This window comes from Mus pahari, chromosome 23 (genome assembly GCF_900095145.1).
Source record: "Mus pahari chromosome 23, PAHARI_EIJ_v1.1, whole genome shotgun sequence".
Classification (NCBI taxonomy): Eukaryota; Metazoa; Chordata; class Mammalia; order Rodentia; family Muridae; genus Mus; species Mus pahari.
This window is the reverse complement of record NC_034612.1, coordinates 10,425,603-10,451,049: the sequence shown is the minus strand read 5'-3', so window position 1 is coordinate 10,451,049 and position 25,447 is coordinate 10,425,603. Positions and strand designations below refer to the sequence as shown.

Genomic DNA, 25,447 nt, shown 5'->3' with positions numbered 1-25,447 from the left:
GACCTACATTAGGCAACTCACAGCCACCTGTAACTACAGTTCCAGGGTGAACTGGCGCCCTCTTTTGGTCTCCATAGGTACCTGCACTCACATGGTACATATGCTATCAAGCAGGCATAAATAAATGATGCTTTAAAATGTTTTTTAAATGTAATGATTTGTTGTCCAGCCCCTCTTAAACCTTTATCGTCTTTGTAAGCTAAGAAGGTACCACTTTCTAATGGCTGGCTCATCTGTCCAGGAAATGACCTGTGGAGGTGTTGATAGGCCCGGGAGCATGTAATAATATACCCGTTTTGTTGCATGTAGTTTTGCTACTGTTACTAATCACAAATTGCATATTTTTGGAGGGTTGCCAGAGGGGTTGGGACCCACAGGTCGAGAGTCAACACCCTAGCGCTCTAAGGTGGAGTGTGCCCCACCTTTTAAAGGGATAGTGAACAGGAAGTGAAAGTCTGTCCCGGGAGAAGGAGCCAGAGAGAGCTGTCCTGTTGTGGTTGAGTGACACGGCAGTGGAGTGGGGAGCCAGGATTCTGAGGGTGCCTTGCTTCCATCCCAGGCCTGTACTGAGATGTGGGAAGAACACCAGAGGGAGGGACAAGGCCACAGGAGCCTCAGGCAGGGCCTGCTGTCATGCTGCAGGGCTCTGAAGGTTCACCCCATCCACCTCCAGAAAGGTGCCAGAAATGAGTGACAGGACCAGGTGGGGGCCGGGGGCGTGACCAAGCGTGTACAAGGCCCTGGGTGCAATCCCAACCAGCCACTAAAGGGGAGGGGAGTGGGGAAGGAGGAGATGACATCATGGCAGCGGTCCAGGACACCACGGTGCCTGTTTGGTTGGGCTCGGTGTTTAAGGGGCACCTGAGTAGTCAAGTAGGCCTTGTGCTTGTTGCAGCCTGAGCTTTACCTTCTGAAACCCCAGTCTCCCACATTCTCACATGTGCCTGGTGCCTTAGGCACAGAGTTTATAGCCCTTGCAGTGAGTTCTGCTTGTCCCACTGTGGCGGGAGGCTTTAGAGCACGGGGAGACATGGCTCAGTTAGAGGGGGGCTGGATTTGTTCACGTGTCTGGGTGAGCAAGGTCAGGGCTTCTCAAACTGTTTCTACTTACAACCCCTTCTTTGTTCAGAATTTTTAAAAAGATTTATTTTATTTATATGAATACACTGTGGCTGTCTTCAGACACACCAGAAGAGGGCGTCAGACCCCATTACGGATGGTTGTGAGCCACCATGTGGTTGCTGGGAATTGAACTCAGGACCTCTGGAAGAGCAGCCAGTGCTCTAAACTGCTGAGCCATCTCGCCAAACCAAGAAATTTATTTTAAAACAATTCTTCGGTATATATAATTTCACCACTTATTAAAGATGAAGGCAGATTTGCATCCTAAGCGGGAATGATGTGACGGTTTGCTTTCACATGCAGGCTTAAATCCTGGCTGAGTACTTGATGCCGCAGGATTCCAGGACTCTGTTTTCAAGAGCCGATCAATATTTGGAATTGACAGCCATTACTGAGAACATTGCTTTGCATAATTACTCAGGGCACAGAGGTGGGAGCAAGTTTAGGCTCCTCTCAAATGGTTTGAAAGTTCTGTCCTGATCCAAAACCAGAATTGATTTAGTGATTTTTTTTTTCTTTTTTAAATTTAAGAAACCCAAGTTAGTAACTCAACCGTCAGTGTTTAAAATCGAGCATTCAAACAGTCCAAAGACATATGCTGGAGATATATGCCGGAGATATATGCCGGAGAATGACGATAGGAAAAGAATTTAGAGTCTTTGTTTCATAACTAAACCCCTGTATTCAGTCAGGGTCACCAGCACAGTTTTAAAAAGTGGAATCTGGGGAGGGGAGGGGTCATGGCTGGGATGAGGGGCTAGGCCTCTCTGGCAGGGAATAGCGCCAGAGGAAGCGTGGTATAGCCTTTGGGACGGGGCAGTAAAGACGAGTGTAGTAAGGGCACTGGGTGTAGAGTGCGGGGTGAGTCTGGGCTCTGGGGTCAGATCAGCTGAGTGTGAACCCAGGGCCTGGCCAGCACGTCTCTCAGCTTGGGTCCCCTCATTCATAAAGCCGCTGTCCTTGGAACCGTCCTGAGGTTGAAATGGGAACCCTCCGAGTGAGTGCATGGTCTAGAGAATTCCAGGTGATGGGTTCTGGAGCTAGCAGTCTCAGCTTATAGAGTAGCCATCTCTATAAGGCCATCTCTGTGGATTGGCCTTGGAGATGCTCTGTCCATGTGATGAAGGCAGAGCCAGGTTTGGCGGTTAGTTTACTCTCTGGTTCAGGCTCCCCCGCATCCCCTGAGGTTTCCCCAGGGCCACGGTGCATTCCGCCTCGCTCATCTGCACGGCCCGGATGCCTAGCATCCTCCTGCCTCAGAGGTACTAGGGAACATCTAGACCTGGGTAAGCTTGCAGGACTGTCCCAGCCACTATGCCCTGGCCAGGGAGGTACTTAGACGGCCCCGGCAGCAGGAGGCAGGGGCAGGAAGTGAGAGCTGACCTCGCCACCCTCCCGTGCCCTTCCTCATCCCATCCGCCCAGACCCAGATCACAGAGGCCTCCAAGTCCAGGCCCACTGTCTCAAGCACCCGCTGTGTCTCAGCTTTCCACCCAGCCCCCAAGCCTGCATCCTGACCAGGGATGGGCAAGTGTCCCGCTGCTCGGGGGGGGGGGGGGGGGCGGGGCTCGGATCTTCACAAAGCAGAAACCAGCTCTCGGATGGCTTCACTTGGAGGTGCGATGCCGGGCATAGCATGGTTTCTCTGTGGAAGACCCCACTATAATCGAGAGGACTCTCTGGAGAGACTTGCAGGGCGTCCCGTCCTCTACTAGGTTAGGGCACTGGCCAGTCCTCCCTCATTTTCTGCAGGAGTCAGCCTTGCTCCTTGGCTGGAGAGCAAGTAAAGAAGCTACAAGCGATGCCATTCACACTACCTAATGACGGTCTCCTCACCCACTGTCCTTGCCCCTGCCGTGTGTGCCATTACAGGCAGGCATCCCTACTCATACACATGTGGGGAGCAGCAAGCCTGTAGAGATGTGGTCTAGCTGGTCTTCGCTACTTTGTGGGTTCTTCTTTTTCCCATCTTTTATCTTCCCTGGTTTCACACCCCCTATTACTAGATGAGAAAGAGAGAGAGAGAGAGAGAGAGAGAGAGAGAGAGAGGGAGAGGAAGAGAAGAGAGAGAGAGAGAGAGAGAGAGAGAGAGAGAGAGAGAGAGATCTGTGAATCTAACTTTTTTTCTCCTTGTTTCTTTGAGCAGGACTACTAACAAACCGCAACCAACCCCTTGGAATGACCAACAATCCATCCTGCCGGGGGGGGGGGGCTAGCATTTATATATTCCCTCTGAAAATTCCCAGAATTCCAAATGTCACACAGTTGCAGAAACTATCTGCAGCTGGCAAAACCATGCCTCTGCTAGAGAACAAGACTGCTGTGTCCAAAGCAGCCCTCTAGCTCAACATCTGGAATTAAAACAAACATATTGTGTGTGTGTGTGTGTGTGTGTGTGTGTGTGTGTGTGTGTGTGTGTGTTAAGAAATCGAAATTCCAGATTTGTCACTACAATGTGGGAGAAAGGCCTCTACCCCAGGGCCTTTTCCTTCGGCAAACACTTGTGAGCCACCTTGGCCAGGTGACAGAGAAGGAACTGGGCGATGACCCCAAGGCCTTGTTCTGGCTGCTTTAGGCTAAGTATCTGCTCCAGTTCTAGGACATTCCATTAATAGAGAGAGAGAGAGAGAGAGAGAGAGAGAGAGAGAGAGAGCGTTCAAGGCCAGCCTGGGCTACAGCATTGGGACCTTATCTCAGAACAAACGAAAGAGAAGGAGAAGAGAAGTTGAGGTTGGCCAGTCCTCAGGGAAAGACGGGAGGAGAAGATGCCTGAATCCTGAATGACTCTAGAAAGGCTGATTCCCAACCCAGAGAAGAAGCCATCTCGGGAGCAGGGAGCAGCTTGCTAACTCGTTCAAGCCTCAGGCTGCCTGGCAGCGAGGGGCTGAGTGTTGTTGATAGCTCAGGTGACTGAAAGCCTAGTGCCCACACTTGTGCCCATCTGAGTTAGATAAGGGGGAGGGGTTCCCGTTTTAATTCCCGAGTGTGTTGGTATTCTTTCACAAGGGATAGACCATACAGAACTCAATGGACAATAAATAGTACACTTTTTTTTTCTCCTGGAGACAGTGAATGGCACTGTGCCATACACACCTACCCCACCCATCCATTTAAAAATGACAAAAATGGGCCGGGCAGTAGTGGCGCACGCCTTTAATCCCAGCACTTGGGAGGCAGAGGCAGGCGGATTTCTGAGTTCTAGGCCAGCCTGGTATACAGAGTGAGTTCCAGGACAGCTAGGGCTACACAGAGAAACCCTGTCTCGAAAAAACCGGAAAAAAAAAAAAGACAAAAATGGATCCCCAAATGCCACATGACTTATATCTTTAGCACCAATGCCTTACTTCTGTCTTGGTGGTCTACAAAAGTCTACAAATGGCAGCCTATGTCTGTAGCTCAGTTGACAGATGGTTCCCGTCCCCAGCATGCCATAAACCCAGCCCGATGGTGCAGGTCTGTGAGCCTGACAGTCGAGAGGCAGAGCCAGGAGGCTCAAAGAGTGCAAGATAAACCAGAGTCCCTGGGTCATTTTGCGTAGAGAGTGAGACATGTATTTCTATTGTTTGCTGGTATGCACGCACGTGTGTGTGTGTGTGCGTGTGTGTGTGTGTGTGTGTGTGTGTGTGTGTACATATGGGGGTGGGTGCTTTGAAGGCCAGAAGAGGACTTCAGATTGTAGGTTACAGTTGTGAACTGCCTCCCCTTAGCGCTGGGAGTTGCAAGAGCAACAAATGCTTTAAGCACTGAACCATCTGTCCAGCCCCGTTTTTTTGCTTTCTGTCTTTTTTTTTTTTAATTGAATTTATTGATTGCTTTTATTATGGTTTTTGTTGTTGTTGTTTGGTTTTGTTTTGTTTTGTTTTTTTCGAGACAGGGTTTCTCTGTGTAGCCCTGGCTGTCCTGGAACTCACTCTGTAGACCAGGCTGTCCTCGAACTCAGAAATCCNCCTGCCTCTGCCTCCCAAGTGCTGGTATTAAAGGTGTGCACCACCACCGCCCGGCCTTTATTATATATTTACGTGTGCACGTGTACATGCATGTGTGTGGCTGAGCTAAGGCTCACCTGAGGGGACCGGAGGACGACTTGTGAGAGTCACTTCCACCTGTGGGTTCCAGAGATGGAATTCAGCCTGTCCGGTGTGGCCTCGGGCATTGTGCCCAGAGAGCCATCTTGGTGGTCCCCGCTGGCTTTGTTTGTTTGTTTGTTTGTTTGTTTGAGGCAGAGTCTCACAATGTAGCCTCTGACTGGCCTGGGATTCGTAGCCCAGGCTGGCCTCAAACCCGGCTCAGGCTGCGTTTGTTAATATATTCCAGTTGGCGACATATATTCCAGTTGGTGACACCAGTTGGAGCTGGCTGGCTGGCTGGGCTGGGCTGGGGTGGGGAGGTAGAGTGCTGGTTAGGTGGCTGCTGTTTCTGAGCTGTTAGTCACAGGGCTCTGCCTCTTCCTGGCACTACAGGCTTCACTAAGACAAGGCCAGACCTCGTACCCCTTCCCTTGTGCACTTTATATTTGAGGTGGAGTCACAGCTTCACCAGCCCCTAGGGTAAGGAAGAGACTCTCTCATGTCCATGAGACCATCCCAGAATAGCCTGGGTGAGGCCCGCCTCCCTAGAGCAGCAGCTGCTTGCATTTGGAGCACGGACATCTCTCCCTCAGCCTCCAGCCTGCATGTATTGTAGTTACAGCATCATCGGCCTGTACTGCTTGGCGCCCTCATCTTCCTTCATCTCTGAGCTCCCCAGCCCTGCGGTTTGGAGACCGCCTGCCGTTGCTCAAAGCTCTCTTTCGTTAGTTAGTGGAATGCTACAGATTTTTTCGTCTTCTTCTCCTCTTCTTAGCCCTTGTGGTGACAACTGAACTCGGCCCTAGCTAATGGCCTGGAGCCACTCCAGGCCACCGGCTGCATCGGCTCGCACTCGTGGGTGGTCAAGAGCAAACATCGTGTCTTCTCTCTCTCTCTCTCTCTGTGGCTCTCCAGGGTCCCCTCTTCTCACGAGCTCGGCTGTTCACACTTGGCTGGCCTGCCTCGTGTCATGTGTGATCACAGTCTGTCATGCAGACCCCTGAAGCGGATCTGAACCTCCCCAGGGCTCCATTTTATTAGTACCGAAGCCACTTGGCCCCTAGGCCAGTCGGTCATTTCAAGTCTGTGACATAGTGGGTTTCTTCCCCCTCCCCACCCCCATTTTTATTTGGAGATTGGGCAGTGTCCCAGAATGTGGAGGGGCAGCAGAGCCTGGAGCTGGGGATGGCTTGGGACAATTCTTAGGCTAGAGGAAGCTGTGATGGAGGGTCAGGGTGGTGGTCATGGCCACACGTAGTCAGGGATTTTAAGGTTTCTTCAGTTGCCCAGACTTCTTCTTCAGCACAAGAAAGAAGTTGATGTGCCAGCTGAAAAACTTGGAACAAAGCTGTCAGCATTTGTGTGTGTGTGTGTGTGTGTGTGTGTGTGTGTGTGTGTGTGTGTGCCCAGCCTCAATTCCTCATCTGCCAGATGATCTCAAAAAGACCTAAGTGAGAGTCAGTGTGGAGATTAAACGGATTAAACGGGAGATTCGCTGTGTAGTCCAGTCACACAGGAAGACCCGGCTTCGGGAGTTTAAGAACAAAGTCAAGGTTCTGCCGTCAACAAAGTAGCCACACTGCAGGTGTTGCCCTCATGAGTCCTGAGTCATAGGGCAATTGCCCGCTCTTCCTCATTCTGACTTCCTCTTAGGGGACGGGAACTGGCTTTCTGGCTCTTGTTATCCTGGCTGAGCTGCTGAGGATAACTACCTTCCTTGATTCCCCAATCCTTACCCCCACCCCCACCCCCACCCCCACCCCCGCAACCCCATGCACTGGACAGTCAGCAGCTCCCTTCCAGGCCTCCAGAGTGAGTTTCTTCACGATGTCTCTATCGGGCTGTTGTCCTATTAGACAGAAAGGAAGACTGCGGCAAAAGGAAAAAAGTACTCAGCTCAGGCCTGGCCAACTGAGCACCCAGGGTTTCAGCTCCCTGGGGTGCCCATTGCGCCCCAACATCCAGGTCTTCAAGGACATAGACTCCCTCCTACTGTCACTTTCTGGAGGTGCCTGTACCAGGGAGGCCACTTTGCCCTTGACTGCTGCTCTTCTGGACAGAGTGACTTGCAGCAGCCCCAGCCCCAGATGTTGAGGGTGCAGCGTTCACAGAGCTGGATCCAGGCAGCCTTCCTTGCGAATATCCCTGGTAGCCACTGGGCAGGGACTGTATGGATTCTGACAGGGCACAGCTGCAGCCATGGACTGGCTGAGTTTCGAGCCAGTCTGCCTTCTGAGCATGCGTGGGCTGTCTGTCTGCTGGCCTCTTCAAGAGGCCCCAAATGCCCCTGGTTCTTCTGTACTCCTGTCCGATTCCCTGATGTGGGTCTCACGGTATTCCGGGGGCTTCCAAGTAACCATTGGGTCAGGTGTGTCTGTATAGATGCTGAAGTCTCCTATAGGAAGCAGCAGATGGATTCGTGTGTATACGAGCATGCATGTGTGTCTTGAGCCCTTACGTGTTTGTGATATTTGTGATATTCTGAGCACTTCGCTAGGCGAGTGCTAGGATAACAAGGGGTAAGTGGTGGGCATAGAGACCCACTTTGGGAGAGCAGGTGTCAACAGGTCCAAGCTGGGCCCCAAAATTCATGGCCTGAAGAAGGTGGTATCATGTATAGATTAGCTGTCCGCTGGGGATGACAGGGACCGGACAGCTTGAGGCCCAGAATAGCGTTGGGGGGGTTGGAGGGTGGGGAACGTCGTGGCTATGGTTGGTCTCTGGTGCAGGCGTGCCGTGGCAGAAATGGACCTCGTAGCTTGCCCGCGGTAGAGTGAGCATGGATAGACTTGAAGAAGGTGGGCCGCATGGCTGTGTGTCCTCAGGTGGCTCCCTGCTGAGTGGGAGGAGCCTTCCTTGGAAGCCAGCCGCCCAAGTCCATATCTCTCGACGGCCTGTGCGCGCTGGCCTCCCATCCCACAACCGTGGGCTGTCAGAAGCAGCAGAGGAGGGATGAGAACTCAGGCTCCGTCTCTTCCGACCTTGGGAAAGTCTCTTTTCCGCACAATCGCGTCCCCATTCTGTGGATGGTGGGCACGCAGCAGAGTCCAGCTCCTGAGGCCGGTCAAGGCATGGTCCCAAGGGGCTCGCTCCTCCAGTTGCCAGCTTCACTGTTGTCAGTCCCCTGCCTCAGCCTTACCTCTTCTCTGTGACTCTCTCAGCTTCTGGATTTTGGAACTCTCTGTGGCTTTCCAAATACACCTTGCTCAATGCCTACTTATGTTTCATGCCTGGGCTCCCCACTCTCTGCTCCCTCTCCCCGCTTCTAGAACACACTGCTTATCTGTTTTCCAAGTACTAGGGTTATAAGACATGTCTAGTGTTTCCTCTTGTGTGTGTGTGTGTGTGTGTGTGTGTGTGTGTGTGTGTGTTTAGGAGGGGTGTGCACACTGCAGACAGTCCTGCAACGTCAGTGACACTGTTGATCTCTTTCCCCTGCGTCCCCTCCCTGCCTGCACCCCCCCATTCCAGATCCCCAAGGCCAGCGGTTTCTCTCCTGCTTCCTCCTGCCTTCCCCTAAGTTTACTGCTTTCAACCCTCTGGCCCTTTGCCTGCCAAGTCCTAGGAGGGCGAGCCGCACCAATGAATCCCTTTAGATTTGGCCACTTAATCCCGGTCAGGCGGTTGAAGACGGAGGTGGTACTCTGACCGCTTCTGAGCCAGGATTTCTTCTCTAACAGACCTTGACCCACGCAGTCATCCTCCAGAGCCTTCTGTTGCTCCTTGGGCCTAAGTAAGCTTTTGGCAGGACCAGCATTGAGTTGGTGCCAGCCATTGAACTAGGGAGGGCCCTGGGCCCTAGAGGCCACCCTGTGTGCCTGGGTATGCCTTCAGTAGACAAGCTGATACCGAGGTCTACTCTCCACCCCATCTCGCAGCCAATTACCAGAGAGAGAGCAGAAATTTGGAAGAGGGCAGCGTGCCTCCTGGCTTCTCCGCATTCTGCCGGGTGTCTATCTGGGAGTCCTCAAAGTGCCATCCACCCCGGAGCATTGCAGCGCTATGGCCCCTGCGAACGCTCCAGCACCGCTCTGCTTTATCCCCCACCCCCTCCTCCTCCAGCTCTGCCCATGGAGTGGGACTCTCAGTGACAACTGGCAAGCAGTTGCGCGGCTGCTCATTGTCATTCTGGTGGGCTCCGGTTTCCAGCGGGCTCCGAGTGCTTTCTGGGTATTTGCATTTATTGCTGCTGTGCCCGGAGCACAGCTGGCACGGGTCCCAGCGCAGGGTGGAGAAACTGAGGCTCCGCGGAAGAGGTTTACCGGCGCTCAAAGAGGGACAGGCATGCCTGGTGTGTCTTTAAAGAGTGTGTGAGACCCAAGGGCAGTTTGGAAAGGAGGGTGTCGTGGACTTCCAGCACTTGTCTCTCGGATTGGGCCAAGTCACTCGTTGCTGCCTTTTGGATCAGAGCTCCTACCCGGGCAGATACAAGGCTTTTTACCCGAAGCTGCCTCTCCAGGCCTCAAGGCCAACCGGGGCTGGCCTGCCCTGCTGGACATGTGGAGGCAGAGCCGCTCCTCTCCTGCCCACCCTCTCCCTCTCATCTTCCTCCCTCCCTCCTCGCCTCTCTTCCCCCTGCTTTATGGCTGGCATATGGAAGCCATTTCTATTTATCCACAGCACCAGGATGCTGCCTCTTGCTGTGCTCCAGCGAGCGGAATCCTCGGATTCCCCGCAGGGCCATTTCAGAGGCTGCATGCGAAGCAGCCAGCTGTTTGCAGGGAGCGCCTGGGCCCCGTTACATCAGCGTTAGAGGCGGCACAGCCATCTGTGCACGCGGGTCATCCTGGGCTGTCTGAGTCTCAGGGTTGGAGGCGGTGCGTGTTCCGCCCAAGTCTGGGTGGTTGTTTTCTGGCCTATTGCTCTCTCTCTCTCTCTCTCTCTCTCTCTCTCTCTCTCTCTCTCTCTCTCTCTCTCTCTCTCTCTCTCTCTCTCTCTCTCTCTCTCTCTCTCTCTCTCTCTCTCTCTCTCTTCTCCAATAACGTTGTGTTCATGTCTCTGGGCCCAAGGCCAAGGCTTAGGGATGGGGTTCCCGGGGCAGGGACAACACAGGTCTTTAGTGGTCAAGGTCTTCATGTCTGTCTGCTCAGCCTGATTTTCAAGAGTCCTGCCTGGGGCACCGGCAGAGCTGATCACACTGTGTACCTCTAGGGAACTTTTCCCAGGCTCAGGGTGTCACCTTCCTGGTGGCTGAGTGCCCTGACCTATCTACCCAGCCACCTTTTCTGGTTTGTTCCAAACTGGGTGCCAGAGACAGGGAATCTGCTTCCACTGCCCATGCAGGTGGGTCCCTGCATCCCTGCGAATTTCTAGCTGCCTCCCAGACAAGTGGAAATTCAGAGGCCAAGGACAGCTGTTGTCCCGAGGAAGCAGGGGAAAAGCTAGCCCCAGGAACGTTTCCTGGTGGTGTCATCCTGGCCCCTCCATCGTGACTCTTGTGGTATGCCTTGCCTCCTGGCCATGCAGGTCACCTGGAACATTTTTTTTCGGACATGCCAAAGTCCCAGGGGGCTGATGGAGTCTTTAATGGTCTGAGTTGGAGTAGGCCTGTTGCAGCAGTCCATGAGAAGCTACACCCGGGTCATGTTGCGTGAGCCCAGCTCTTTTGCCTGAAGACTGGTCACCTATTTCTCATGGGAGGCTCTTCAGGAGGAGGCTGGGCAGGTCCTGTCACCTGGGTAGGTGGGTGTCAGTGGTCACTGGGGCTGGGACTGTGCAGTTTCAGGGAGTCTGGCCTCAGTGGGATCGGGGGATAGATCATGCTCTGTGTGGTGACATACAGAAGAACCATGGGGCATTCTCCAGTTTACTTCCAATCTGGCCTGTGTTCATCGGAGCCAGGCCATGGGATCAGCTCCTCACCTGAATCTGCTGGCCACACGGTCCACCCCTCTGAGTTTTGACACATCCCTTGTGCCCTTCCATGGGGTTCTTAATTGTCCTTTCCCTGTGGAACACTGCCAAGCCCCTGAGCACAGCTCACACAAGGGACAGTAGGCCCTGAGGAGCTGGAGAGACTCCAGCCTCAGAGCTAGGCAGACAAGCAGGCTCAGGCAGGGGGTTGCAGCTTAAACTGCAAGAGGTTTTGGACCCAAAGCCACCAAAACCTCCACATGAAAGGGCTGGGAGGGCCGGTGGCTCCCTGCCCACCACTTATGACCTTTCTATAATCCCTAAATATCCTAGCCCGCCATCTGCATTGTTGAAGGAGGCTTTTGCAGAATCACCTGTGGCTCCCTTGAAAAGCCCTTCAGTGACCCAGGTTACCCAGAGCCTTTCAAGCCTGTCCTCCCTGCGTGAGAGCCACTAACAAGTCCCAGGCCTCGCCAAGGTCTGTGTTGTGTTCTCCACAGCAAAGGGTTAAATGCTCAGGGGCACAGAAGAGGGAGGGGGAGCTCAGCTCCCCTACCCTGGGAAAGGGGACGTTGGAACCATGTTTTCCCTTTCTGTGCTTTCTGAAAGGTCTGTCCTGGCTCGCCTTTGTATAGATCCACCCCTTCTGCAACCCTCAGTCTTTAAAAGAATACAGAGGGACCGTGGCATACCCGTTAACACCCCCGGGTGCTGCCTAGTGCACCCTGGGTAAACGCTGCTGGGTCCTGCGCCTGGCTCCGTGCCCTTTGCTCCTCGCCACATGTTGTTCTGTGCCCCGTGGGAGTGTGCCATCTTCAGGCAAGATCCCCTACTTGACATCAGTCCTGTAGACTTGTTGACTCTTTGTATACTGGGTATACACACACACACACACACACACACACTGTGCTTTGAGGACACCACAGAGACTATGTCAAAGGTCCATGTCCCTGTGTCACTGACATTTGGCCACAGTCTGAGCATTCCTGGGACCATGTAGGGGCCAGAGGTCAGAGACAGACGGTCATGGAGTTCAGAGCGGAGCCAAGGGCCATCTCTCCCGAGGCAGCGGGAGGGTGGAAAGTTGAAAGACCTCAGAGAGCGGACTGCTTAAAGGTCCTTCATGAAGAAAGTTCCAGAATAACGAGGGGGCAGGATAGTGATAGAGAAGAGGAAAAAAGGATAAGAAGACATGACAAACGGCCTGTTTAACTGGAGTGTGTGTTGAGAGTAAATGCTTATGGTTTCCCAGGGAGGCGGACACTCTATTTCTGAAGCAGAAGACTAATACCATCTGGCTTGTGTGTGTGTGTGTTGTGCTGTGCGTGTGGGGGTGGGTACACATGCCTGTGCATACGTGGAGAGGCTAGAGGTTGTATTCCAATGTCCTGTTTGAGATGGTGAGTCTCTCCCTGTACCCAAAGCTCACATTTCCAGCTAGGCTGGCTGGCCAGGGAGCCCCCCAGGACCCACCTAACTCCCCTGTCTCAGTGCTGGTGTTACAGCCCTGCCACATGCGTCTCTGGCGGGCTTCATGCTTGAACACCTTCTCAGCTGAGTTGTCTTCCCTGCCCTGCTGTGGTTTTCTTAAGGTGGTTCTGTGGAACTGGGAAGTTAACACACACACACACAAAACACATAAATACACATATACACACATATGCAAACACACACATATATGCATACATACACATAAACACACACACATATATCCACAAACACACACATACACATATTCAAATAAACACATATACACACAAACATACATACATACAAACACAACATAAACATACACACACATGCATGCACAAATACATATACACACTAACACATACACAAATAACCACAGATACACAAACACACCAGACACACACATACACACATATACATACACAATACATACATATACACACAAACACACATACACATAAGCATACAAACACACACACACAAACACACCGAACACACACATATTCATACACGACTCATACATATACACACATACATGTACACACATACACATAAACACACAAACACATGTACACATAAACCACACACACACACACCAGATTTCTGTGGTATAGAAAAGGTCTTGAGGCAGGACATTGAGAGGACAAGCTCACGGAAGTGCCTGGGTTGGTCCACAGGAGAGATGGCTCCAGCTGTGGCAGAGCAGAGGAGCCTGTGAGAAGATTAAGCAGACAGTTGGCAGCCTGGGCTATACAGAGAGTTCAAGGACAACCAAGGCCACACAGAAAGACCTTTTCTGGAAAAACCGTAAACACAAACACACAGGAAGACAATGAAACTAACACATGTACCTATTTTATACAATATTTGGTGCTTGTTGGCAGTGGTCAGACAAGGGAGGAATCTGAGTGGAATCTTTTGTTTTTTGGGGTTTTTTGTTTTGTTTTGTTTTGTTTTTTGATCCTAGGGGTGGGCCCCATCCACTTCCTGAGGCCCCCTCGGCCTGTGTTGATTCAGCTGTCGCCTGTGCAGTTTACAGGCCAAGGACTCCCATTCTGCCTCCTCACAGAGGGCCCGTGCTCCTCTGCAGCCCGTGCTCCCCGGGAACACCCCAAGAGCCCCATTGTCCCTCCTCTGAGTCCAGACAAAGTTTCTCACACCTGGTCTCTGTACCGGCTGCGGAAGTGCAGAAGGCGATGCTCTCCCTGGTGAGGAAGAGGCTACTCTGTGTCTGGTGCACAGGCCAGGCCCTGTAGATGTTTGTCCATTTTAGTGCAAGCTAGGCTGGATGGTGGGCTGTGGTTCAGGAGGCCAAGGGAGAGCGGCTCATACGTGCTAACAGTTATTGTTCTCTTAGAGCTGAGCTGCTAGGTGGCGTTGGGCACAGTCGGAGAGCAGTGCCAGAGTGTAGAGTTGTTTCTCCGGCCACCTGCATCTGCCTGCCTGCTTTTGTTGGTTGGTTTGTTATTTTGTGTTCTGTTTTGTTCCTGTCCGTTTGATGGCAGGCGCTCAGGGTGGCTCAGGCAGCGGTGGGAGTGGAGAATGATTCTTACTGGGAATTTGTTTGTTGGGTTTTTCTCCTTCCTTTTGGAGGCAGGGTCTCACTGTAACCCAAGCTCATTAGGATCTCCCTGCCCCAGTCCCCAAAGTACTGGGCTTGTATCGGGCCAGCCACCACCGTGCCTGGCCTGGTTTGTGCTTCAGAGGTTACACTTGTGACTGGTCACCTGACCTCTCAGTGTTCATTTAGGTCGAAGGAGCGAGCTTGCTCCGCTGCCTGGCCCTCAGTCAGGGCAGACACTGGATACTCAAGGACACAGTTACAGGATGGCGTATACTCAGTAACCCAGAACTGACTGACTAGCCAAACAATGGGGATGCATTTCAGATTGCATAGACTGAGAGGCAGGCAGACTTGCGGACCGGACAGTCCTTTTACAGAATGTTGTAAGGTGTGCAGGGGCATCCGGCAGGGTGCCGGCTGAGTGATTCTCTGCAGCCAGACAGGAGGCAGAGGAAGCCAGGGCTCTTTCACTCTTTTATTTAGATTTTTTTTTTTTTTTTTTTGATTTTTTGAGACAGGGTTGCTCTGTGTAGCCCTGGCTGTTCTGGAACTCACTCTGTAGACCAGGCTGGCCTCAGCTCAGAAATCAGCCTGCTTCTGCCTCCCAAGTGCTGGGTTTAAAGGCGTGCGCCACCACTGCCTAGCCTTTTATTTAGACTTATGTATTTTTGGTCTTTCAAGACAGGGTCTCTCTGTGTAGCCCAGGCTCTCCTGGAACTCACTCTGTAGACCAGGCTGGCCTTGCATTCAAAGATCTGCCTGCTTCTGTGTCCCGAGTGCTGGGATTGAAGCTGTGTACCGCCGCTGCCACCCTCTGGCTTCATTTTTTTTTTTTTTTTTTAAATCGTTTGAGTTTAGTTTTTTATGGTGCTGGGAATTGACTCCCGGCCTCGTGCACATCAAGGTTGTGCTCGCCTGCTGAGCTGTGCTTCTGGTCTACTCGCTTTTAACTTGTTTGAGACAGCATCTTACTACATCTGGACCACTTTTACTTTTGATGTATGTATGTATGTATGTATGTATGTATGTATGTATGTATGTATGTATGTACATACCTATCTGTGTGTCTGTCCATCCATCCGTCCATCTGTTCGTCCATCCATCCATCCATCTATCTGAGACAGAGTCTTGTCACAGCCCTGGCCGAGGACCTTGCTGTATAGACCAGGCTAGCCTTGACCTCAAAGGGATTCGCCTGCCCCCTACCTCATAAGTGCTGTGACTAAAAGCATGTGCCATCATCAGGCTAGGTTACTTTTTAAACTCCTAATACGCGTTTATTTACCGTCTCCGTTTGTACATTGTGCATATGTGGAAGTTAGAGGCCAAGGTGGGAATCAGTTCTCTACTTCATCCATGGTGCGTCTTCTGGGGGGAGGTGCGGGGGTCAAACTCATGTCGTTAAGCAAACTCATGTCGTTAAGCTTGGCAGCAAGAGCCTTACTTACCCTAACCCTCTGGGCCCTCTCTCCGGCCAGTCCTACATTTTATTCTGAGGCAGAGATTTCAAGTCTGGGCTGGACTTGAACTCTGTAATTTGCAGTCCTCCTGCCTCACAAAGCTGGGACTCCAGGTTGTGCTGCCCAGCCCCCCTACCCCCTTGTTTAACTACTTGATGTAGCTGATGCTTTCTCACAAGTGTGCATAGACACAAAACATGTGGTTAGGCTGAGAGTGTAGCTCAGAGATAGAGTGCCCACAAGGTCCTGGGTTCCACTCCCCACACCTCCAGAAGCACAATTGTCAACCTGTGCAGTTTAAAACATGTATGTTTTAGTGAGTGTCAACAGTCCCTTCTGTGAGGTTTTATACATTTGTGGGGTGCGCCTTGTAGATGGCTGTACCCAGTGACCCTGACCTGCATTTCCAGGTTAGAGAGATCTTGGGACCAAGGGACCCCAGCAGCAGCCCCCCCCCCCCGCGCCTCTTCTGTCCTAGCCGGTGTGGTTATGTGTACCACATAGCTGCTTCCCACCAGCCGTGCGAATAACTGTACCTAAACATCGGGTTCCTCCTATTGAGAATTTGTTTGCTGTGGCTTGTGGGGAACCAGATTGTCATAGATTAATTTCTCCTCCATAAATTAACCACGTGGGACTCACTGCCCCGTGTTCACGTTCACCGATGGGGGGAATCAGGAGCGACAGAGGATTGTGACAAGCCAGGCTAACAAGCTTTGGAAGTCAAAGGGTCCCCATTGGTTGTGACCCTTCCTTCTGAGGCAGCCCGGAGCACAGAAAGAGCTCCTCTTTCCCAGCTGACCCAGGACAGGTGCCAAACTCAGCTCCAGTTGGCTGGCTCCAGGGCTCGCCCATGATCCCCGGGCTCTGCTGGCAAGCCCGGGTCAGCTGCCTGTGAGCCAGAGAGCTGCCTCTGTCCAAGCCAAACACTGTGGCCGAGGGTGGGAGAGGGCACTGTGCCGGCACAAGGCAGCCCAGGGTTCTGGGAGAGGTGAGCAAGGGTGGGAGCAAGAAAGCAGCAGATGGTCCTGTCCGTGCTCTCCCCTCCTCTCCCCCCCCCCCGGGAGGGGGGGGGGAAGGGGAGGACTCACTGTGGTTAAATGTTTGACAAGGCCAGATCTCCACAAGCTTTCAAAAATCTGTGCAGGGAGCCCTCCCTTCTGACAGCCCTCAGTTCTCATAGGCAGCCAGATTCTTTCTTATTTTTCTTCCTGCATTTTTCCCCTCCTCCTCCTCCTCCTCCTCTTCCTTCTTCTTCTTCTAAATATATATAGACTTGTGTAGGTTTAGCCTTTCCTTCCCCCCACTCCCTCTGGTCTTTGGTGCTTCTTTTTCTTTTTTAAGAGAGTTACACGTATCATTGGCGTGTCTTCACACCCCTCCTCCCACCATGGAGTCCCAGGGAGTGACCCTCCCAGGTCGTCAGGCTTGGTGAAAGGCACCTTCACCCCCAGAGCCATCTTGCCGGCACATTCTTTTTTTTTCTTCTTATTTCAGAGGAAGTATTTTTGACCAGCCTCCCCATGCTGGTTGCCCACAAGCAGATTGGCACACCGACAGACTGACCACCCACTGGGCCCCCCCCCCACACACACAGGCAGCAGGAGACTGTGCCACGTTGGGGGCGTAGCTTGATCATAGGAGGTCTCAAAGCCCACCCCCACAGTGACACACTTCCTCCGACAAGGATTCAAGCTATGGGGGCCATTCCTATTCAAACCACCATGGTTTCTGAGTTTCTCCCCTCTCCTAACACAGATGGGGGCAGCCACGGCGTCCACAACTCCCAGGTTCCCAGCCTGGTCTCCGGAGCGGACAGCCCCCCCTCCAGTCCCACGGGACACAACTGGGAGATGAATTATCAAGAGGCGGCAATCTACCTCCAGGTGAGTGTGTCTGGGTCAGCGCCTGGGGGGAGGCACTGGGGGCTGGAGTGAGGGGGAGGGGCGTGCTCAGCTCAGAAGCTCAGAAGCATGGCTGGGCTCTGTTGCTCCAGACTAGAAGCAGTGGGGTGGGGGGTGGGGTGGGGAATGGTTCCGGTGGGATGGGGGTAGCTCACCTGGTTGTGCCGTAGGAACTTGTGTGCCCAGTCTTCCTCAGAGCCACATTTGTGACTGTGGCTGTCTGCTCAAGGTCCCTAACCTTCTGTCTGCCAGGACAGCATACACAGACCCGTCAGTCCTTAGGGGACATTTTATCTGCCTTGTACGGTAGCAAAGGGTTGTTCATGCCGTGGGTGGCTCCGGGGTCTGGTCTTCTCACGTGCCCAGTTGCTGCTGTCCAGCCTGATAGCTCATGGTTGTTTTGCGGGGAGGGGTTTTTAGTTTAGTTTAGTTTTTTTTTTTTATAAAGTTTTATTTATTTATTATATATAAGTACACCGTAGCTGTCTTCAGACACTCCAGAAGAGGGAGTCAAATCTTCGTTGCGGATGGTTGTGAACCACCATGTGGTTGCTGGGATTTGAACTCCGGACCTTTGGAAGAGCAGTCGGGCGCTCTTACCCGCTGAGCCATCTCACCAGCCCTAGTTTTGTTTTTTAAAGAAAGGGTCGCTTTATGTAGTCTGGAACTCACAGAGATTCTCCTGCTTCTGCCTCCTGAGTGTTGGGACTAAGGCATGGGCCACCGTGGCTGGTCGTGTTTAGGGATTTTTTTTTTTTCTTTAAAGCAATACTTTTCTTTAAAACTATTACATGCTTGTTAACATAAATTCAGATAGTCTCAGGCAAACATAATTTTCTCCCTTTTGTTTAAGAAACCCCGGTCTCGCCGTGTAGCCCCGGCTGCCCCGAAACTTGTTGTGTAGACCTGGCTGGCCTCAATCCCACAGAGCCCTGCCTGCCTCCGCCTCAGGAGTGCTGGGATTTCAAGTGTGCGCCCTCCCCCTGCAGCCCAGGAGAAGGCCGGGTCCCCATGTATGTGGGATGGGGGGGGCTGGGTGGCGCAGCAGGGGCGGCGGTGCCCCTGTGCCCTTCTCTTTGCCTGTTAACTTTCTCTCTCACCCCAGGGAACCATGAGTGTAGAGGTTCTGGTGCCCTGGAGACTTGAACCCCAGCGTACAGAGGCCTGGGGTGGGAGGCCTGTACACAAGCCCAGAGCTCTGTTTGGGAGCTGAGTTAGATCTTACGGTGTGGATGCTCAGACTGTCTTTGCTGGTAGAGAGAAACGACCCCTACCGGGCCATCCCCTGGGTGGTTATGGATCCTGGAGTCGGGAGCCGAGCCTCCTATCATAAGGCTGTCTCTAGCCACACCTTCTCCCCTAGCTGTTGGTTGGAAAAAATTGCACAAGAACTGCATATTTTTAGTAATCTAAAGCAGAAGGTTCGTTGCCCCCGAGGCCACCGTGAGATTGTGGGAGACTCTGTCCTGCTCAGACCACGGGGCTTTTCTGCGGCCTCTCCTGGGCACGACCTGCCTCTGCTCCTTCCCTCTGGTCTGGCAAGGGCAGCAGCGTGTGTAGCTGCGACGGAATCTCCTGTCAGTTCTGGCCATGGCCTCCTGGGAAGGGGAAGAGGGTCATGGGGAAGACAGGGCGGCCCTCCCCCCCCCCCGCCCCCAGTGTGAGTGCTTTCCCACTGCATTCCCGGATGTGGGAATCTGTCGTAGCCTTTTCTCCGGGACGTTGAGTCACCGAGGTGTGTGTGTGTGAGTGAGTGAGGTTCCAGCCTCGGTACTGTGGCATTTGCAGTGCATTGCTCCTCGTGGGGGGCCGTTGTGTGCATCACAGGACGCCGAGGGTCGTCCTGGAGTCTGTCCGAGGTGAAATTGGGGTGCCGTAGTCTCCTACGTTAAAAAAACAAAACAAAACAAAACAAAAAACAAAAAACTAAGCAAGGGGCTAAGTGTACACAGAGTGCAACAGAGGGCTCTGCTATAGGAGTCTCATTGGGCATAGCCGCTGGGCAGGGCTCTGTGCTATAGGAGTCTCACTGGGAATAGCTCCTCCCAAGTGATACCATCACTCACTGTCCTGTGGTCACAGTTTGGTGTGCCGGCTCTGTGGGATTGAGGCTGGCCAGAACTACACAACAAGTTTCGGGGCAGCCAGGGCTACACAGAGAGACCTGGTTTCTTAAACAAAAGGGAGAAAATTATGTTCCCTGAGACTATCTCAAGTTATGTTAGCAAACATGGCATTAAGTTTCCCTATCTTCCATCTCCGGGAAGCTCCAGCCTTGTCCTGTTCACCATTGTGGAGGAAGGCAGGGAACTTTACCATGCCCACAGAGTGTTACCATGCCCGCAGAGAAGGCCGAGGAAGCCTGGGCCAAGCTGCTAGTCTGGCCTATGCATAGACTCTTCACACCTAAGAATTCATCCCCTGTATGGATCAGACACTTCTCCAAGCTCTCCTGGTTCAGTAGGCTTAAGCAGCAGTTCTTGGGCCAGCAGCAGGCAGAGGCGGGCACCTGTCGACAGCCCGAGCCTTGTGTGACCCTCTGCGACCCGCCCCACTTTCTGCCCTACCAGCTCCTGGGCACCTCTGGGCTCAAGTGCTCAAGCTCTCGTGTCTTTGTAGGAAGGTCAGAACAACGACAAGTTCTTCACCCACCCCAAGGATGCCAGAGCGCTGGCGGCCTACCTCTTTGTCCACAACCACTTCTTCTACATGATGGAGCTGCTCACGGCCCTGCTCCTGCTGCTGCTGTCACTGTGCGAGTCCCCCGCTGTCCCCGTGCTCAAGCTGCACACTTACGTGAGTGCCCCCGGGGTAAGGGAGCCATCCATGATGCCCTGTCAGTGATTTCAGGGGACCTAATGCACAGAGAACGTTCCAGAAGCTCAAAGAGGAGGTGTAGCTCCTCCCCGCTCCCAGCTGGAGTGGGTGCGCTTCCGTTTCCCAGGGACTCCGTGGACAGGCTGGGGCCTTGCAGAGCTCACTCAGAGGCCGGTCTCACCGGGCTATGCTGTGGTCATGCCTGGGAGAGCCACAGCCCACGTCGGTGTGGAAGAAGCCCCACTATGGGTCTTCCTGAGTTCACTGTCCTTCCATCCTTTGTTAAGAGAGTTGGCTGTTTATGTGTCCTTATTTTAAAACAGAAATTAGTTATTATTAGCATGTGCGTGTGCATGTGTGTATCTGTGAGTGTCTGTGTTAGTGTCTGTGTGTGTGTCTCTGAGTATCTGTGAGTGTGAGTGTCTGTGTGAGTCCATTTGTGCAGTGTGTCTGTGTCTGTGTGAATGTATCTGTGTATGAGTATCTGTGTGTGTGAGTGTATATGTCTGTGAGTGTCTGTGTGAGTGTTTGTGTGAGTGTATCTGTGTGTATATCTGTGTGTGTCTGTGTGAGTGCCTATGTATGTGTGTAAGTGTCCGTCTGAGTGTGTGTGTATGTATGAATATGTGTGTACATGTGAATATCTGTGTGTACATGTGTGTGTGCATGTATGTACATGTGTGTGAGTGTGTGTGTACCTGCACTCATGCCACGGCATATGTCAGAGGACAAACGTGGCGTGGGTTCTCTCTCTGCCTGTATATGGGTTCAGAGGATGGAATGCCAGTGTCTACCCACTGAGCCATCTCCCCAGCCCTTGCAGCCGACTTAGACGGAGACGACAGTTACGTTTGGAGCCTCTCACCTTCTTTTTGTTTTTAATCCCCAGTTTTTGTTTCCTGAATGCCTTTTCTGTTTTTTTGTTTTGTTTTGTTTTGTTTTGTTTTTAATAAGTACTGCACGGTTCTCTCCAGAACAAGACTTTTTTTTTTTTTTTTTAATCTCTTAGAGTCTTAGACTCCTTCTTTCCTAACTTTATACTATGTGGGTCTGTATTTCTATCTCTTGAATGTCAGGTTTATTCTTAGCTATCTGTGAAAAGCTCTGTCTCTAAGCCTTTTCTGGCATCTTGAGGTGTGGTAGATCTCTCTCTCTCTCTCTTTCTCTCTCTCTCTCTCTCTCTCTCCCTCTCTCTCTCTCTCTCTCTCTGGTATTTGTGTGTGTGTGTGTGTGTGTGATTGGTCTCCTTGAAGATGGTTCTCACCTCTGTGGCTTCAGGTCCACGCTACACTGGAGCTCTTCGCCCTCATGGTGGTGGTATTTGAACTCTGCATGAAATTGCGGTGGCTGGGCTTCCACACGTTCGTCCGGCACAAACGCACCATGGTCAAGGTAATATATCTATCTATCTGTCCATCCCACTGCGGTGATTCCTCCCGGGTCCCTGTCACATCTGTGTCTATGGCTCCATTTAAAACCCCCTTGGCCCCAGCGTATGCTTGGGAGTGTAGCCTGGCGGGATGAGCATATGCCATGAACCTGTAGGGTCACATAGTTCTTCTACATCTCCCCCAACCCCTAAATGAGCAGACCTGGAATGAGCTGAGTCCCAAAGGGCTTCCTGGTACCATGAGGTTGTTGGGGAGGTGCCATGAGGTTGTGGGCACCCAGGGTGGTGTTTCACTGTCAAGAAGACCCGCACACCAGCTTCATCTTAGGCCAACGCATCTGTACTGGCCACAGGAGGACTCCCTGTTGCTGTTGAGAGAGGCAGAAATGGAAGGAGCCCTGCTGGCCCCTGTGGGCTGTGTTCATCACAGTGTCTGCTCTGTGTGTTGGAGGCTGGGTCAGGGAACTAACAATGTCCTGACCTGTCATCCCCAGACATCTGTCCTCGTGGTGCAGTTCATCGAGGCCATTGTGGTGCTGGTGCGGCAGACGTCCCACGTGCGGGTGACCCGGGCACTACGCTGCATTTTCCTGGTGGACTGTCGCTACTGTGGCGGTGTGCGGCGGTAAGGCCTGGGGCTGGGTAGGCATTTCTGGGGACCGCAGCCCTCCCCACTCTGGCCCAGGGTCCTCCTATGTCTGGCTGTGTCATCTCTCCAGCCCTACAACAGTAGCTCCAGGCAGACTTCTCAGCTCTGTCTGCAGGTTCCTCACACCCAGTTCAGAGCTGACCAGACCCAGAATTAAACCCATCCTTAAAGATTCCATCTGGTTACTTGGTCAGGGATCTGCTGATGGCAGGGAATTGATCCTTTGTGCCCAAAGCTAGAAACAATTCTCCTGGGATTGGGTGGCTTAGTACATTGTGTGTGTGTGCCCCCTCCTTGCTGTGGAAGGTGACCTTGATCCCCCAGGAGATGTAGCCTCCTGCTGTGCCTTCCCTTTAAGGGACTGTCACCTGATGGAGGTGGCTTTGTGTGTGTGTGTGTGTGCACTGTTGTTGTCCCTGTCACTGCTGAGTGGAGGCCTTGGGTACATTAGGAGCACGGCGCCCTCCTGGGTCAGTAGGTCAGGTATACCAGACCCATCTCCACCAGCAGGACACAGATCAGCCCTCCCACCCCTGCCGCCCCTCAGCTCGCCGTCTTTTCTTCCCCAGCAACCTGCGGCAGATCTTCCAGTCTCTGCCACCCTTCATGGACATCCTCCTGTTGCTGCTCTTCTTCATGATCATCTTCGCCATCCTCGGTGAGCAGAGCCCCCGCCCCTCCCGCATCCTGCCTGTCAGTCTCCGGCCCTGACAGGTGAGAAGGCTACAAACCCAGCATTTCTCACTGATAGAGCATCCCCACGTGGTAGAGGGGCCGGGGCCGCTGGGTCTCACTGTGCAGCCCAGGCTGGCTTAGAACCCTTGACTGTCTTCTAAGGAAGGAATAACATCCCTGCCCAGCAGCCTGGCCTGCCTTTTGTATGATTGGCTACCATGTCTGCAGAGCGCAGAGACACTCTATCGGCAGCCTGCATCTATGACCCAGCCCACTGCTGGGCTTTGTTTTGTTTGAAAACCTTGAGCAGTCAGCTTAAAAGTCAATCTTATGCAACAACAACAATAAAATAAAATAAAATAAAATAAAATAAAATAAAATAAAATAAAATAAAATAAATAGATTTCCAGCCTCTTTTAAAGAATAGATCTGACAGAGCCAGAAAGCATTCCTAGGTGTCAGCAGGCTTGCACTCTGCGACACGACCCCNCCCCCCCCGCCCACTGACTCTGCTCTAACTCCAGCCTTGGTCTATTTCTCTACCACATTCTAGGTTTCTACTTATTCTCCACGAACCCCTCCGACCCCGTAAGTAAGGAGCTCTTGGTCCCTTGTCTAGGGAGGGGCCTTCCCGTCAGACAGGGTGGCCAGGAGGACCCTGGCCACGCTAAGAAGGGCACCCTGCCTGGTTTCTGGTTCCCAAGAGTCCCCATCCCTCAGACCTGAGCCACCGCTTTCCCTGAGAGCCGAGGGGACCCCCCCCCACTTTACTGTTCTTAGGGGTGAAGCTTCCAGGGATCAGGTTTGGAACGTTGGGGCATTCTAGCAAAGAGTGGAGGAGGGGGGCTCCTCCCAGGGACACGTGACCCCTCCCCCCCCCGAAACTCCCTCCCTCCCTTAGTTGGTAGCCTGCTCCTTCATCAGCGCAGGCTCCCATGTGCACTGAGGCTCTGCCCTCGTGCCCCTTGCATTCCGAGGCGGAAGGGGGGAGGCGCTCTGGAGGAGACTGTCCAGGCCTGGCAACACATTCCCACCCTTTCCTTGCAGTACTTCAGCACCTTGGAGAACAGCATCGTCAACCTGTTTGTTCTCCTGACCACAGCCAAGTAAGTCTGGGGTCACTCCCACCACCGACCTCTGTCCTCATCCAGCCCAGGGATGTCCGTCATCCCCCCCAATCCTCCCCCTGCATCCCCCTCCCCGGTCTCAGTGCACATGGGGCTTCAGGGAAGCAGCTGAGAGGCTAAGGTGACCCTCTGCCACGCACACAGCTTTCCAGATGTCATGATGCCCTCCTACTCCCGGAACCCCTGGTCCTGCGTCTTCTTCATTGTATACCTGTCCATCGAGCTGTACTTCATCATGAACCTGGTGAGTGTCCCTCGTGGCCCCACTGCAGCAGGTGGGGGGGCCCTCGGACGAAGACATTGGGGACACCAAGCAGGTGTGTCCCAGGTCCACGGTCGGGTGCAGCGCCCTCCCGCAGAATGCGGTGAGGATGGCCGGGATTCCCCCCCCCCCCGCCCCCAGCTCTGTGCCGCCACTTTGTAGATGGTGCCGGATCTTTCCCACCCCATACGGTGAAAATTTTGCACTAACGGAGCCGGCCAGGCTCTGTACAGAGAGGACTGTAGGCAGATCCAGCGCCTGCCTTGCCATGTGGTTCTGTTACCGTCATGTACGGAGGGGTTGGGGGGGCGGCAGCTGAGTGTCAGACTTACAGGGACGCGTGTGCCCGTCACCACACAGCTCAGAGCCGCTTGGCACCACACCCTGTGAAGGGCGGGAAGGTCCAGTGCACACCAGTGCTGCAGACACACTGGCCGGCTGGGGCTCAGGGCCACCAGGAACGTTTTCTGCCGTCACAGGCAAGAGCCAACACTAGGCCAAGACCCACAGCGACAGTGGAGTGAGCGGAGACCAGGGTGTCCCGTAGCCTTTGGGTTCTGTGGTGCCGCAAATCGAACCTAAATCCTCTCGGATGCTGGCCAGGCTCTGTAACCCTGGACCACCCCCAGCCCATTGGATTTGAGATGACGGGCATGTGCCACCACACCTGGCTTTACGTGGTACTGGGGATGGAACTGGGGGTCTCGCCCATGTTAGGCAAACGCTCTGAGCAATGTACTGCCCTCGGAGAGGACCTGGGCTTGGTTCCCAGCACTTACAATGACAGGACTCAATTTTTTCTGACCTCCGAGAACTCCTGCACACACATGCTGTGCACACATACACTCAGGCACACACACTCAAAAACAAAAGGAAGACAAGGAGAGGAAATACTCTCTCTGTGTGGTTTGGTGAGATCTGAAAATTATCTTCCTTCCTTCCTTCCTTCCTTCCTTCCTCTCTCGCTTCCCTCCTTCCCTCCTTCCTTCCTTCCTTCCTTCTTTCCTTCCTTCCTTCCTCTCTCGCTTCCCTCCTTCCTTCCTCCCATCCCTCCTTTCCTCCTTCCTTCCTTCCTTCCTTCCTTCCT

General features: G+C 53.0%; 1 protein-coding gene across 3 annotated transcripts in view; it reads left to right on the top strand.

The window, feature by feature from the left end:
- Tpcn1 (two pore segment channel 1) overlaps positions 1-25,447 on the top strand; it is a 54,505-nt gene that overhangs the window by 10,464 nt on the left and 18,594 nt on the right. For 2 of the 3 annotated variants that reach the window (XM_021186759.2, XM_029533674.1), the window contains exons 3-10: positions 17,295-17,422; positions 20,060-20,236; positions 21,536-21,649; positions 22,142-22,272; positions 22,866-22,954; positions 23,525-23,559; positions 24,019-24,077; positions 24,243-24,342. In XM_021186759.2, the coding sequence (XP_021042418.1) occupies positions 17,295-17,422; positions 20,060-20,236; positions 21,536-21,649; positions 22,142-22,272; positions 22,866-22,954; positions 23,525-23,559; positions 24,019-24,077; positions 24,243-24,342 (833 nt within the window). Of the gene's footprint in view, positions 1-16,499; positions 16,528-17,294; positions 17,423-20,059; positions 20,237-21,535; positions 21,650-22,141; positions 22,273-22,865; positions 22,955-23,524; positions 23,560-24,018; positions 24,078-24,242; positions 24,343-25,447 lie in introns of those variants that run through there. The other variant, XM_029533675.1, reaches the window with a different exon arrangement.